The sequence below is a fragment of the Aphis gossypii genome, unplaced genomic scaffold (genome assembly GCF_020184175.1).
Source record: "Aphis gossypii isolate Hap1 unplaced genomic scaffold, ASM2018417v2 Contig00625, whole genome shotgun sequence".
Taxonomy (NCBI): Eukaryota; Metazoa; Arthropoda; class Insecta; order Hemiptera; family Aphididae; genus Aphis; species Aphis gossypii.
The window spans coordinates 13,971-31,344 of NW_026083198.1; the positions used below are offsets into that span (position 1 = coordinate 13,971).

At 27.1% G+C, this 17,374-nt stretch overlaps 1 protein-coding gene across 1 annotated transcript; it reads right to left on the reverse strand.

The window, feature by feature from the left end:
• Nucleotides 1-10,061: 10,061 nt before the first annotated feature.
• Nucleotides 10,062-11,517, reverse strand: LOC126554840 (zinc finger BED domain-containing protein 6-like). Its single transcript, XM_050209858.1, has 3 exons — nucleotides 11,323-11,517; nucleotides 10,650-10,990; nucleotides 10,062-10,565 (listed from the first exon to the last, which is right to left on the reverse strand). The coding sequence occupies exons 1-3, from the start codon at nucleotides 11,515-11,517 to the stop codon at nucleotides 10,196-10,198; spliced, it is 906 nt and encodes a 301-aa protein (XP_050065815.1). The 3' UTR covers nucleotides 10,062-10,195.
• Between the last annotated feature and the right edge of the window lie 5,857 nt (nucleotides 11,518-17,374).

Here is a 17,374-nt window from a genome sequence, read left to right on the forward strand (position 1 = left end):
CCCCACATGGAGTTTGTAATACCGCTTGTAGATCATAACAACAGACTTTAATGATTCCTTCTCTACCTTTAGCTGAATCTTTTGATTTTTCTTCTCTACATTGTTCTTTAGCCAAGATGTGTGCATCATATTCTTCACGACTAACCTCTTTTTCTTCTGTTGTCTTATTTATCCAACCCACACATACTATACATTGATCTTTTTGGGTTGAAAAAATCCAATGTTGCGCTGATGGTTAAATAAATCATAATAAACGTGTTGGAGTACACATTTTTTTCCATTTTGGTTTTGATTTATGACATACAATTTGTACATAGTACTCACTGATAAACTATCATCAATGTACTCTCTTTGAGTTTGTGCTCTTAAGTAGTGTGAAGGGATTCTTGGAAAAGAATCAATGTGTTTTAATACATCAAGCTTTAATTCATCTGAAATCTTTTTTTGATTATTATGTTTTCCTTGGCTTAAAGTTTTAAGTACCCCTTCACTGGTTAAACTACCAATATTGTTTCTAATCATTTTATCACTTATAACAAGTGTAGCCTCAAACATTTTTTTACATACTCTTTCTTGTATAGTACTATCATTAATATTTAAAGAGTAGGCCAAGTTGCTTTTTATCCTTTTGGAATTGGGTGTTTTCATTGAATATAACGGAGTAACCACTTTAGTATGCCTGACTATGAATTCTCTTTGCCTATTCTTGTCACCCATTGCCCAAAACTCTTTCTTAATATTTTCTCTTTGCTCTAAATTTAATTTTGAATTACAATCAAAACGACAATTTGTACATGGAGGTTTTAATACTTTTGGACTTACAATGATCCCAGATGCACTAATATATTGTTCACCTTTATTTTTTACTGCTGCTTTCACGTTTCGTTTCCACAAATGTGAATTTTTAGTGCGCTTTCTTGTTGGTTTTTTTGTTTTCTCAATTTCCATTGGTTGGCAGTCACTGATTGTTTACTCCGTTTCATTTTGACCTCCAGATTTTTCCACATTATTTGAAATGGAAATAGTGTTTGATTCAGCCTCAACACAAACAAATTCTTTCTCATAATTTTGAACAGAAGTAATTGCCTCATTTTCTACATAATATTGTCCAGTTTCAACATTGTCTGCTTTGAATAAATAAAAAACAATCTTAGCCAATTATATTTTATTAAATTTATATTACTTTTTTTTATTAATAATAATATTATGCATTAATTCTAACTCATCTGAATATTCAATATGTTGTGCTTAGATATAATATTAATTTATTCATTAAAATGTATTTTGTATTTATTGATTATTTTAATGAAAAAATGTAATCTATAATGTTATTTTTAATTTATAAATAATAAAAATTATGATCATCATAATAATAGTATAACAATATTAATATTAATTTTACCATTGGTGTAAGAATAATTCTCCATTAAAATATTATTTTCTACATCCAGTGTATCAATCTGGATAAATCCTGAGTTTTCAATTTGCATATTCACAATTTCATCCATTATTGCTGAATAATTATTATCAATTTTCTCAAGAAAATCAAGATCATAATTTACATCCTACATAATAATAATATTATTTTAAACAATTTAAACACACATTAATAATAATTGTAAATGTTAATAATATTTAATTTGTTTATAGTACACATACTTTAATATCTAATAACACTTGTTCAAGATTTTCAGCAGTTGGATTTTCAAATTGAGAAATAGAGCTGTTTTGGGGGGTTTCGGCAGTCTTTTTTAAATAAATTAAATAAATTAAAAATTAAATTATTGTTATTATAATATTATTATAATTATTACTTACTGTATTGATTTGATTGTTTTGTTTAGAACTTATCGTTTTTATATTAACGACTTGTTCGAGTATCTTCCGTGCTCTTAAGTGAGATGACATAATTTTAATTATTATAATTAATAATAATAATTATTAAGAACGTTAGTATTGTCTCTACTATACGATGACGATGGATGAATGACGATTGACGATCAAAATAATTTAACAAACCACACAATTATGATAATCGAAATAATAATAAATTGTTAATAATAATATTAATATCATTGGAGAATATTTTGGTCATTTTCTATAAATATAATATTATTTTTTATTTATTTAAACCATAATTTTAATGCAAGAATGCCGTATTTCAATACACGGCTTTTATTGATAACTGTATCAAGAAATATTTATAAATATTTTAGTGCAATAAGGCCGTATATCATTATGCAGCGGTATTGTTCTAAATAGTTATATTTAGAAGGCCACATTTCGTTTTACGGCTTTATTGTTATCAACTACCTATACAACTGGTTCAGTGCAATAAGTTTATTTCATTAATAGTAAATTTCATAATATAGTAACATAGATCACGCCACTCTATAAAAATAGAGAAAAAAAATACGAATTCAGAGATACCAAAACCTTAACATTTAAAAATTTCGATATACGGCCCTCTTGTACTGACAGTACGTAATATTAATACTAATATTATATTATATAACTAATATATTTATACAGGACTGTTCATGATATGGTTGGAGGGTGAGGGGGATTGACACGAAATGAAATTAATACACGGCTTATAATTATAGCCGTGATGTAATATAACAGACGGAGTTCGGGGGAATATTTTCTTTTTAGCATTACTAGCGCCGTCTTAGTGGATACTTTTGGAACTAATAATAATATAATCTAGTTCCATAAGTATCCACTAAAACAACGATAGTAATGTTAAAGAAACAATATATCCCGCCGAAATCCGCCTTTCTACTCGTGTCTTAAAGTGTCAAAGTGTCAACAATCATGATTTGGTATACCAGGTATATCTAAAATATAATATAAGGTATTATGATAACTACATGCAATGTTTTTAGAAAAATTGATTAACCATGCCTTTTGCAAATGCGTCCTAATTGAAAAATAAAATATTTGTTTCAAATTAGAATATACTATGGCAATATTTGAATATAATAATATATCCTAGACTGACAAATCATCTCCGTTCAAAATCGTTTTTCGTATACAATGATACCTATTATTGCATTCAAATTTAACCTACCTTTGTCCGAGGTCCACCCCACCTCCTAATTTGTACAGTAGAGCGGTACCCACTTACCGACTTTTTTTAGTACCTAACATTTCGTAATCACAATATAATCATCTCGTATAATTTACATATAAACTGTGGTAAAATAATCATTGTACAAATTTTCAATTTTTCAATTTCCGACCTAAATAAGTGGTGAAATTTTTAAGTATCTACGACTAAAATTTTTGAAGTATAACAAATATTTAAATTCGTTTGACTTGTTTGAGGATAAATCGTTATCGTTACGCGATTTAATAAAAATTTAAAACTCAAACGATCAAAACATTTTTCCTATAATGACGTTTCAAATTGTCTCTATAGCTTTATGAAGCAAAACTTACGGAAAACTTAGTGTTGAATTTTTTAACGTTAGATATAAATACAAACAATTTTATGAATTTTGAACTACAAAATAATTTGCAAATATTCGTAATTTTGACGAATTTTTGTCAAAGTTTGAACTTCAAATGCTAATAAAAAAAAATTGTGAATATGTATTCTTATAATTTTTTAATCACTATAAGAATAACATATGAGGAACTTTGTATAAAATTTTTAAGTATTTTGATAGGGCCAAAAAAATTTTATCGACACTTCAAAAAAAATTTTCAGAAAAATTGAAAATTTCAGTTGTCTATAAATAGCTCAAAAAAACTTAAAATATTTTGAAAATTAAATCATGTAAGAAAAATGCCAATCTAAATAACTGGTAAAATTTTCAAGTATCTACTACTTATACTTTTTGAATAATAACAAATATTTATAATCGTTTGAGGATAAATCGTTATCGTTACGCTGTTTCGTAAAAATTTAAAATTCAAACGCACATAAAATTTTTCCTATAATGATGTTATGAGTTTTCTCTATAGCTACTTGAAGGAAAACTTATGGAAAACTTAGTTTTATAATTTTAATCCTTAGTTATGAACACAAAAAATTGTATGATTTTTCAACTTCAAAATTACTTGCAAATTTTCTTATTTTCGACAGATTTCGTAAAAATTTGAACTTTAAACGCTTATAAAAAAAAATTGTGACTAACGTTTTTTAATTTTTTTTAGCTACAATAAAAACAACTCATAAAAAACCTTGTATTAAATTTTCAAAATTTTTGGTCATCCAACAACTTTTTATCGACACTTTAAAAAAAATTTCTCAAAAAAATCGAAAATTTCAGTGGTCTATAAATAACTCAAAAAAAGTCAAAATTTTTTGAAAATTTAACTATATACAGATACTACTGACACTAACATTTGGTGAAAATTTCAAGTATTTTCAGTGATTAGTTTTTGAATTACAACCATAAAAAAAAAAAATCGATTTGGTCGAAAACAGGTTTTGCGTAAAAATTGCCGTTTTTCCGTCATTTTTTTTTTGTTTTTCTCGATTTTTTTGAAAACTGTTGGAAAATGTTAACTTTTTACCTCTATAATGCACCAAGGATATTCACTTTTATATCGGAAACCACCCCCATAGTTTGAAATTGGAGCATTATTTCGACTAGTTATGCTGTACACAGACACAAAAAAAAAAAAACATACATCATTGTAAAATCAATACATTCTTCACTCCGTTCAGAATCTAAAAGTCAAATTCAATCTTCATATTAATTATAAGAGCTGTGAATATGTAACACTTAAAGTTTTTATTACAAATTATTGATATAATTAGTTTTCATTATGGTGATTTAATATTACTACATTCAACAGATATACAATTTACAATTAATCGGAAAATTTGGGCTACTATTAAGTAATCTACTTATAATTTTAGACAATTATAAAAATTACCAATAAGTTCTATTAAGCATAAAATATAAAATTATTAAACTACTTAATTAGAATTTAATATTTAAAATTTGAGTTTGGCTTTGATACATTTGGGTGATATGAAGAAGTATCAATTTTATATAAATCGAATAGATTGATCAAGAAACTGAAGAAACAATTGATGTTAATGATGTGGTTTCATTGTCTTCGAATACTTCATTATAACCTTGCCAGTTATTAATAGTGCCTACCTGACTTTCCATTTATAAATTTTAGGTATTCTGGGATATATTTTTTGTATAATATATAATATGCATTTTATATCAAAACTATCTTGTATTCTTGTGTGTGAATAGACCAAATAATGGACATTAATTCAATACTAAATTATCAAGGCAATAAATACATTAGTTGTCAATAATTTTACTGAGAGTATGAACAAATTTCCGTAGTGAAAATTTTTGCAGGATTTGGGTAAGGTAACCCTAGATAAATTAATAAAAATTAAATGAACATTGAACATTAGAAAACTTATACAACGAATCTCAAATTCGTACTAGAAATCCCGTGGAACGTTGTTATGGTGTTTGGAAACGACGATTTCCAGTTTTGTCACTTGGGATGAGATTGCAAATCTCTAATATACAAACTGTTATAATTGCTTGTTCGGTTCTTCACAATATTGCAATTGACTGTAATGAAGAAATGCCAATGGATGATATTCAATTACCTGATGAACTGACAGAAATAATCAATACACCCATAATAGAAAATCGGCAAAATAATGCTAGAACAAGATTAGTAAATGAATATTTTTCACATCTCTAAAATTAATAATTAACTCATAACTTTTATAAATAACTTAAATAGAATAATAATAACTTTTAAACATAAGTAATAATTTTAATAGTAAAAAATAATAAGCAGTACATTTTAATTGATATTACTAAATAATGTTAGTTTTTAAAACAGTTAATAAAATAATAATACTTATAATTTGATTTAATTAAATTTTTTAGTTGGAATTTTTAATTTTATGAAGAAAATATATTTTTTTTAATGTCGCATTCATATTGAAGAGCCAACATTTTTAGTTCATGTTCTTCGTTCATATGTTTTATTTTTAATTGGTGCAGTTCTCTGCTTTGTTCAAGTTCTTGCTTGACCAACTCTTTTTGCAAACACACTAAACTTTCTTTTTCTTCTGCTAAGTTTGCAATTTTTTCACTTGCCGATGCATAACACTTTTTTTTCTTTTTAAATGGTTGTTCTAGGAAAGAAGGAAAAAGAAGAGAATAGTGAAAAAGGATGAGGATAAGGGAAATTAGCATAAAGATTTTTTTCTTTAAACATAATTTGTTCAAATAGTTAATAATATAAGAGTCAGTATAATATTGGTTGTTTAGCTACTATATGAGTATAAAGTTAGTGCAAAAATCTTTAGTATGCATTGAGTTATAAATTTATGAATTTTGATTGCAATAATATTTGAAAAAACAGCATACCTACTATTATTTTTAAATTCTATATATTAATAACTTATATCAGGTTCGTATTAATTCAATTTTAAAGAAGTAACAGTTAGGATTCTCAAATTTTCAATTGAATGGGACACTCAAAAGATAATATTATAATATTATAGGATTTCTTGACATTAAATTCAAATCATAATTAACTTTGACTAACCCCATAATAACAATAATAATAAATAATAATAATACATCCATGATCCATTTTTTTCTTGAGGGGGAGAAAATGTACTTATTTTTTTTTCTTCATACCTATTTGTAAAAAAAATAATAAAAAATAAACTATGATAAACTATAAAAAATATATTCACAAAATAGATTCAAATAACCAAATTTTTGCAACATATTACCTGAAACAAGTTCAACTCATATCTGAAACCAACTTACCAGAGCAGAAATAATTTACCTGTTTTTTTTTTAGATGGTGATACACTGAAACTTAACTCAGTAGCTATTGGTTTTGATCTTAATAATTTTACAGAATCAGAAGAAGTCCACGTTGATACACTTGGTACTATAATAAAAGAAGAGTTAAGTTAATTCTGTTTATAGTTAAGTTGTAATTTCTTTTCTTTTGATTTTATATAACTCACTTTGTATGACATTAGTATTTGATTGCAAAATGTCTTCTGTGATAAGGTCTTCGCTTTTATTATTTTCATCAGTTGGCCAAACTTCTATTTCAAATTGATCATACACTGGATCAATGATTCTATTTGAATTATCTGCTGTTTAGTATAATACATAATTTGCTAAATATTTACAATTATAATTATTATTTTCTCAAATAATTAATTATTATAACATATAGTCATGATATGATCGAACCGAGAAAAAGTAACTGTAATTAAATAAATTAAAATGTAAATTAACTTACTTATGACGTTAGAATCAAACGCACAGTCAATTCCTTCAACAGATACTTGAATAGTTCTGATAGTTCTTATTCAAGTTCTGTAGAAGGTTCAGATACATTTTTAAAAGGACCACCACCAGTAACAAAAGCTGAGATTTGGTACCTCTTAAATTTTTTTGATGTTGTCATATTTTTGTTTTAAACAACTTGCAGTTCTTGGCTATTAAAGTAAAATAAATTAAATACTTACCTACTAATTACCAATTGTACAAAAATATGATGTATTCTTACAGATCCTGGTGATTGGCTGTTATATTGTTCAGCAATTTCTCCCCAAGTCTTTTCTTTGTCTTTCCAGGTAACAGCATTGGATGATTTATTTTCCAACACTGTTTTTCTGGAAAGAGCAATTTTTAATAAAAGTTCCTTTTCGGAAAAACTGAAATTATTGGAACGTTTCCTTTTACTTAACCCACTCATTTTATATTCTTCACTAAAAGACGGATTAAAGATTTTTACACAACTACAAAGTACAAGTCTACAAACGTATAATGTAAATTGTAAAATCAACCCGCAACCGGCACTTTCAAAACACAATCACTGATAATAGCAAAAGCAAAATAAGATAATACACTTTTTACAGTATGACCATTCATAAGATATATTGATTTTACGATTAACCTCTAGTTAATTAACTGGCACATCAATTTCATTTGATAAACAGTGCACTATTTAACTGGCATTTTAAACGATAGTTAAATTAAACTGATGGTTAACTAACTGGCAGTTATTATGCCAATTGAAAAACCGGCCCTTAATTGGATAAACATTGAAAATATAACCTTTAGGTCTAGTAAACTTTAAAATTCGAAAATAAATGTATTATTAAAAGTATAAGTATAGCCTTACAAGACTTGTAAATTAATAATCACCTTGTGTACTATAGATTTTAATTTACTTACTTTTTATTGTAAATATTTGGGCAAGTTCTGATAAAAAAGACATTATCAGATATAAAAATTAAAAAAAAAAAGTAAATTTTAAAAATTAGCTCATCTTCTATCATAACTGCCCAACAAGTATACTATTATAGATTTTTACAAGGTTTATTCATACCATAGGTTATGTTCTATAAAATTGTGTTTTTTTTCATTTGATTACTCTCTTTATTATTATTATTATTTTTACCTACTGTAAAAACTCATTATTTGAAATTATAATGTAAATTTATTTGATGTGTGTCTTTATGATAAAAGTTCTAAGTATAAATATTAATTTATTCTTAAAGATAATACCAAATGTAAAATGTAAATAAATAAATACAAAAATTGTTACTAGGTAGGAAACATAAACAGATAACAAATTAAATAATTAAATTAACTAGGTATGCTACCAACCGATTAGAATACATCAAGTTGAACCATAAAATATAAATTAATACCAAATTATGAAAATTATTAACATGTATTAGCCAATATTTTTAATATATAAAAAAGAGCAAAATGTTATGTACTTAACACCATTGTTAAGAACACTAGGACATGCATCAAAAAAGAGAATTGTCCTATGAAAAATAGAATATCTGGTCACCATACATATTATACAGTATACATAAACTTAATCGATAATTCATGTATCGTGTGCATTAGATTAGCATATGATGAAATATTAATAATATTACTACTTTTTTAAAATATCGAATCAAATTCGATGCATATAATTAATGAAATTAGAGATTTTACAAACACCATAGAACTTACTTATATTTTATAATTTCTTTAATTTTTAATAGTAGATAGTAATTTGTATTTATATATATATCAAAAAAAATTAATTGTCATAATATTTAAATATATTTTTTAAATTTTAGAAATTTTAAAATTACCCGCAATAACTGAGTATCTAAATGTCGAGGAAGATTATAGCTAATATGGAATCTAAAATGTCTTTGAGGTTCTAAATGTCCAATTGGATCTAGTTGACGTACGTGGATCTACTTGTCACGGGATCTAGCCATCTAGGTGGTACGTAACCGAAACGACCATATTCGACGGTTCCGTGATTATAGACTATGGTCGTATCAGTATATACTATTTTTTCATTGGAAATCATGATTTCAGTACATTATAAAATTATTTTATTTCTAATCTCTTTGATTGAAGTTACGACCGTTTTCGTGGGAGATACAGTGATAAATCCTTCATCAGATGGCAGTATTAATTAAAAATTGAAAAAAATCGAGTTACGACCTTTTTCGTTGCGGCAGTTATATTCATATTAATTATCATTATTGAGAAAAATTGCAACAAGTCATTTCCGCAGTATATGCTACATAACATAACTCGCGACTCGTCCCTAACATGAACATCAAAATATTAAGTTCCATCTATTGTTTATGATTTTAACACAACTATAATATACGAAAAAAAGTGATTTTATTATTATAAATTATCATTTTAAAGTAAAGAGTTTAAAAACTTGCCTTGCACAGTATCCTATCCATTTGCAAATGCATCTATCGCTGTTCAAACCCGACGTAGATAACGCGATAAATATTTTTGATAGTGATGATAATATAACATGTCTAAAAAAGAATATTAAAAAATGAAGTAGAAACCTAATAGGGTTTTAAAGAAGTTGGGAAAAACTTGTTTGCTTTGTACGAAAAAAAATGTTTACTATAATATATTGAAATGTTTGTTATGTGAAAATAACCAGTTCACAAAATTGTAATATTTCACTAACATAGCGACTGTTATTTTTTTTTCGCTAAAAAACTGATTGTGCGAAAAAATCATAAATGGCTAATGTTGCAATTATTGGCTCCTTTATTCTCAATATTCTATCGAACATATCAAAAGTTGAGTTCCACCGTGTTAGGCAATCTTGTTTCAACTTTACAATTGGATTCCCGGTTTGTTTTTGATATTCCTGCAATTTAGGCTTTAGCTAATGCATGAGAACTTCTTTTAAAGTAAGATACAATGTCTTTAATTTTTGTTACAACAGTCTCAATTTTATCCAATCCACAATGGACAATTAAATTGATATCATGCGCAAAACATGACAACCGTCTCCAATTGCATTTTTCAATTGCACTTTTAATATTTGCAGCATTGTCCGATACTACAACAGTTATACGCTGACTCAATCCCCACTCATCTACGGTATTTTTCAAAAACGAAGCTAAATTATCAGCTGTATGACTTTCTTCAAAACTAGTACATGCTAACAAAACTGAAGATAATTCAGTGACATTATCTGGATCTATGAAATGAGCAGTTACTGCCAAAAAACTTTGATTATTCCTTTATGTCCATCCATCAGTTGTAAGACATACTGCAGATACATTTTTTAATTTATCTTTCACTCTTTGGACAACCGTCTCATACATTTGGGGCATTAAACTATTAGAAACTGTTTTTCTGGAAGGAATTATGTAATTAGGGGACAGCATATTCAATAATTTTCTGAACTCTTTATCTTTGACTTTGCTAAAGGGGTGATACTCTTTTACTATCATTTTTATTAATTGATGGTCAATTGATACAGATTTACATAATGGCAGAGGGCGATTAATGAAATTTGCTATAGATGATTGATAATTATTTTTGTTTTGAATTATTGAAGACGAAGATGTTATAGAAGAATGAACTATTGCAGATGTAGATTGAGAAGTGGATGTCGATGGTTGTGGATTGTCAAGGTACTCAGAGTTTGATTCCTCTGCTACCTAAAAACAACCAACAATAATTTTTATATCTAAATTTTATTTTATTAGTTTTATAATTTTTTTGTTTGTGAATTTTTATTAAGAAATATAATATTTAAGCGTGACAAGCTTGAATGTTATGTTATTATTTATTTATATTATAATTTATACCACAATTTTTAAAATGTTAAGTTTATTTTATAAATAATTAAATGTTATACATTACTTAACACATTTATAGAATGACAAAATTAAAATATTGTTAATACCTATGCAGTGGATATTATTTTTTATACTCTTAAAATATATTTATACTCTTCATTTTTAGTGTTATTAAATTATAAAATGTGTACCTGTGGTGTTGATCTTTGCAGTGGAACTGTGACATGCTTTGTTTTAATGTGCCTTAAAAGATTGCCTGTTGATCCCCCAGAAAAACTTTTTTTTTCATTACAATAGTTGCATTTTGCCATATTCCCATTTGTAAGTGTGAAATGATTCCACACATTGCTACGTTTTTTGTACAATTGATTTGTTGATGAAGCCATGTTTATTCTAATTGTATAATTGTAATAAATATATTTTCTAATAATTTTTAAAAGATGGTATTTATATAAATTAAAGTGATTTAAGACTTACCTGTTTATTAATTATCATAAACCAATTATTAAGATAATTAAATTTAAAAAAATTGTAGAATAGCAATTTTTTTTTAAATGATAACTTTAACAATTTAATAATTTAAAACACTAAAATAAAATGATCACCAATCAATAAAAACAGAATACAATTCAATTTTTATGACAAAAATCTTAACATAAATAAATAAATATATAAATAAATAAATAAATAGGCAGTATTGATTTTTTAATGAGACAAAAAATAAATCATATTGCATATACCAGGCGTGACCAACCTTTTTTAACTTGCGGGCCACATTTATATTTATACTGCGGGCTGTATATGCTTCACGGGGTTTTTTTTTGTTCATTTCGATAAAATATAGACTAGTCATAGGTATATCTATTGTATATTTTATCGGATATAATATTATCTTTGTTCACTTATCGAATTTATGATTCAAATCGTATGTGTTTAAAGTTTTCAATAATTCCACGCTATAGTTGTTAGTTTGTTTTTGTCATTAGAAATTGTAGGTTCACATTAAGATGTCTCAAAATAAAAAGCGCAAAATTGATACCGAATGCCGTGTTTTTAATGATAATTGGAGTCTAAGTTATTTTTTTATCGAGTATCGAAATAAAGCTATGTGTTTGATATGCTACGAAACCGTGGCGGTCTTTAAAGAATTTAATATTAAAAGACATTATGAAAGTAAACATCAAAACAAATACGTCAATTGTAAAGGTAAATATTTTTTTTATTGAGTACCTATATTTAATTTTTATGCAGACAATGTAGACATTTGAAGTCAGACATACTTAGAAATTAGAATCGTATGATAAGATTGGATCTTTGTTTAATGCAATAGTCGTTATGTTATAATACGTTCGTCGTTCAACGAACGAAATGAACGAATCATATGAACGGGTCTTTTGAATGACCCGATCCAAACGAACCGAATCGTTCAATTGACCCGTATTGCCCATCTTTAATATATTATTAGACTACCACCATATCATCCGGATTTAAATCCCATTGAAATGATTTGGTCACAAGTAAAACAGTACATTGCAAAACAAAATCATAATGGTAGCATCAAAAAAATTGCAGAACTGTGTAAACAAAAATGTAATCGATGGGTAGTTCTGAGTGGGGAGCAGTTTGTGCAAACGTGAAAAAATTAGAAACAAAATGTGGAAAAATGAAAGTTATATGGACATCGAAATGGATAAATTAATAGTAACGTACGGAGAAGATACAACTGACGACAGCGATACAAGTACTGAAGATGAACGACGATGATTAGGTGTAGCACCACTATACCGCCATAACAAACTATTGTTATGTATATTAAAATTGTAATTTATAATATTATAATGTATAATTTATAGTTGTTGTTATTATTTTATCATATTATTATCAGAATATTGGAATTGGATTTTAAATTAATATCGTAAAATAATTTTTGTAACAATTGTTGATTTATTGAAGTATTTTCGGTAATAATATTGAAATACGGAGAACCCCTGGTTTTCCGTTATCGCGCCGCTATTTATCTAGCAAAGACTGTACAATATAAACAAATATACGGTCTGTACTGCACGAATATGCAAGCTATTCTCTTGAGCTGGTAGTGCCATCAGGTAATGTTTTTTTATACCACGAAGAAGAAAACTCTTATTGTTTCGCATAGGAAAACAGTTCTTGGACATATCCTCTTTCTGAGGCTAATGAGGACCCCAGCTAAGAATTAATTTTCTTTTTTCATGAGAAATGGTCCAGATGCAATTATTTTTATACGATCTTTTTCTTTGATACCAAACTCTAAAAATGAGAATAATTATATATATATTTACAATGGTATAAAAGTTGATATCTAATCCGGACTATTATAAGCAATTAAGTTACTAGAGAAATGACGTACGAAAAGAAAAGATTGAACGAAATGAACGAATCATATGAACGGGTCTTTTGAATGACCCGATCCAAACGAACCGAATCGTTCAATTGACCAGTATTGCCCATCTTTAGAGCGTTGCTGCTGACCAATGCACATACACACATACATGTGTATGGTTGTAGGGCCTGTGGCCGAGACGGTGAGTGTATGCATAGTTAGTCGATTTCACACCTTCTAGACATTAAGTAGTTCAGGACTCCTTTCGACCACGTAAAAGTCATTTTTTAGTATAGAAGATTTACTGTGAGTAACATTATTTATAAGTCTTTAATGTATAATAAATATTAATAATAACTGAAGCTGAATCCTCGTTTATGTACATTACTTTTAAGATTCCGATATCTACCCCAGGCTACGGTAATTAATATCTATAGGGTCCTACGACTCTCCCTAGATATCTTATATTTAACTGGTCCTTCCCCGACCACGTTACATATTGGTGGAGGCGCCGGAGCCTGTAATTATTACAGTTGTATTGCAATACGTGGATTTTGTTTCAGTTTTTATTAATTTATAATTTTAAGTAATTTAAATTTTTTTTTTTTTTACGAGTGAAAAAATTAAGTTTAAGCTAGATAAATTCTAAATAACAAAAAAAAAGGATTAATATGACTAGGTATAAGTTTTAACAGGAAATTTAAGTTTTAGAGAGATAAACGAATTTGAAATAAAAATTAAGTTTAAGCGAGATAAGTTTTTGAATAACGAAAGATTCAGTGATTAACATTGACTATAGGTTTTTAAGAGAAAATTTAAGTTTTAAGAGAGATAAACGAATTTGAAATAAAAATTAAGTTTAAGCGAGATAAGTTTTTGAATAACGAAAAATTTAGTGGTTAATATTGATTATAGGTCTTAAGAAAGTAATGTAAGTTTTAAGATTTATTAGGTAACGGATATAAAATAAAAATTAAGTTTAAGCGAGACAAAAATTATTAATAATTAACATTATTAAATTATTATTAGCAGCAGTGACATTTTAATAATGGAATGTGGTATTTAAAAAATAACGAAAACAATTTAACTATAAACTTAAATACAAAATATTAAATTGGTCTCTCAGAGTTTTAACTTATTGGAATCCGATAGAGAAGGATTAATACAATTTCTCAATAATTTAACGTTAGAACAAGTACAGATCTTATTTAATGCTAGTAACGCAATTCGAGTAGAATATTTTGAAGGTAATATAAAAAATTTAAAAGATAATAATTCGATATTTTTGAATCGCCCTTATCACAAGAGGAATTTGATATATTTTTCAACGGTAAATTAGGACAATTACCCACATAAAGAAAGACAGACTACAAACGATTTTACATGAACAATTCGGTATAGTAACAACGGTCCAGACTCAGGAACAATTAAGAGAATTAGCACGTAGTACCATACGAGAAAATATTAAAATAAATAACGAATCTACAGAAATACTAACTAATAACTTAACAGAAAACTTAAAAATCGTAACAAATTTAAAAAACAAAGACAAACAGAGCAGTCCAAAATTCGACGACACAACTTTTATTCTAGACAAAACATTAGATAGTAACAATTTCGATACAAATCAAACAAACTGCATAGAACCAACTAAATTAATTAATTATTATATTATCAAAACGAAACAAAATTAAAAATGGAATTTAAAACAATGATCCATCAACCACAAACTTTTTCGGGAAAAATTGGAGAAGATGTTGACTCTTTTATAGAAAATTTCGACTTAGCTGCAATAATAAATAACTGGGGCGAAACAGAAAAAATAACGTTATTACCCTTATATTTAAAAGACTCAGCATCAAAATTTTTCAAGTTAATAAAAACCAAAACACCAAATATAAACTGGGAACAGACTAAACAACAAATTAAAGAGAAATTTACCAATGTCGGAAATGACAAATTACTTAGAATACAATTAAACCAAAGGAAACTAATGGACAATGAAACCTTAAACGAATTTATAATAAATATGATGGAACTCTGTTATAAATTAATCCAACATGATAGAGGAAGAAATCTGCGAAAAAATATTAGCGGGTTTACCAGACGAAATATACAATAAATAGAAATTTTAGACAACACTAACATAACTAAAATAACGGACAATTTAAAAAGATATGAATTAGCAAAAATGGTTAGAAAAACAGATGAAAAACAAAATTCAAATGTAAATAAATTAAATGAAGAGATAAATATTTTAAAAAAACACATTCAACAATTAACCACAGACATGAGGGAAAAATCGATACAAAATTATGCACCAAATTATACCAATGGAGCTAATAACAAGAGCGAATCTTATAATCAACCTTTTCCAAATCAATACTTTGAAACACATCCACTGTACTTTAATCCGAACCAACCAAACACTAGATTTACATACAATCACATTAACCAAAATATACAAATACAGTTACACAACAACAGAATCAGTACCAAAACTACCAACACTGGAACTCTCCAAGGCCGATACCAACGTGTTATGAATGTGGCAAGGTGGGACACATTAAAAGAAATTGTCACAACCAAAAAAACTAAAAAGCCTGCAGACACCTGGGTCTGTTAAGGATATTTTTCCAAAAAACCAGGAATAAAAATAGTATAATCAATGAAATAGATCATGTAATATATAGTTGTTATAACATAAACGAACAAATAAAAATAAAATCGAATATTAGGAAAAATTAACAATCAATCGACATTACTACTGTTAGATACCGGAGCTAGTGTAACAGTTATAGATAAAAAAAACAACGTTACTTGATAATATTAAACCAATTAATGATATGTACTTGGAAACAGCTAATAATTCAAATTTGAACATTCTAGGTTCAACTATAATTAAAATACAAATAGCATCGTTAATAATGCACCACCAGGCAGTGGTAGTAGATAATTTATGCTCTCCAATCTTATTAGGTTTAGATTTTATGATAAAAACACAAACAATCATGGATCTAAAAAACAATATGATATTATTAAAATATGAAAATCAAACAGTAAAATTGCCAATAAAAACCCCCCAAAAAATAATCGATATACAGGAAACCCAAATACAATATGCTTCCCACGAAATACTAAACGAATATCAACAATTTTTATTGCTGAATAATAATTCACAATATATTAACAATAGATATGAGGAAATAACTGGCGATTTATTCAGTGATATGTCAAGTGACGCTATTGCTCACTGCGTCAGCGAATGCTTAACGATGAACCGTGGTATAGCATTACAATTTCGTAACAAATTTAATAATGTTGACAATTTAATTTTACAAAAAAAAGAGTAAGGGAAATCGCAGTCATTAAACCGGAAAAACAATGGCTATTATATTTAATCACAAAAAACCACTATTATGAAAAAGCATCGTACGGTAACATATTTGCAACATTACAAAACCTAAGAACATTTTGCTTAGAACAACAAATTAAAAAATTAGCATTACCTAAAATATGTGCGGGACAAGACGAAAAAGAATGGCCCGTTATTTCCAATATGCTGAGGTTCATATTTCGAAATACATGCATAAAAATATCTGTTTACAACATAAACAAATCAATATTAAATAGTAATGAGACGACCAATAAAATGAATAATAATGAAACGGGATTTTTTTTTGCGGACAACATTAACCACATACTGAGGGAAAATATTTTATTAGATGCGTCATACTTAAAAAAGAAAAGAAAAAAGAAAAAAGAAAGTACCCACCGACGGAGATTGTGGTGCACATGCACTACGTGTTTGCTTGAGAGAAGAAGGACTAGAGGTATCCACAATAGAAATATTAAAGAAAATTAATATACCAAATACAAAATCG

Coding starts and splice junctions, on each gene's coding strand:
- LOC126554840 (XM_050209858.1), bottom strand. CDS start 11,517: ATGGCTTCATCAACAAATCAATTGTACAAAAAACGTAGCAATGTGTGG. Junction 10,991..11,322: donor TGCAAAGATCAACACCACAG/GTACACATTTTA, acceptor GGTTGTTTTTAG/GTAGCAGAGGAATCAAACTC. Junction 10,566..10,649: donor AATAGTTTAATGCCCCAAAT/GTATGAGACGGT, acceptor ATGGACATAAAG/GAATAATCAAAGTTTTTTGG.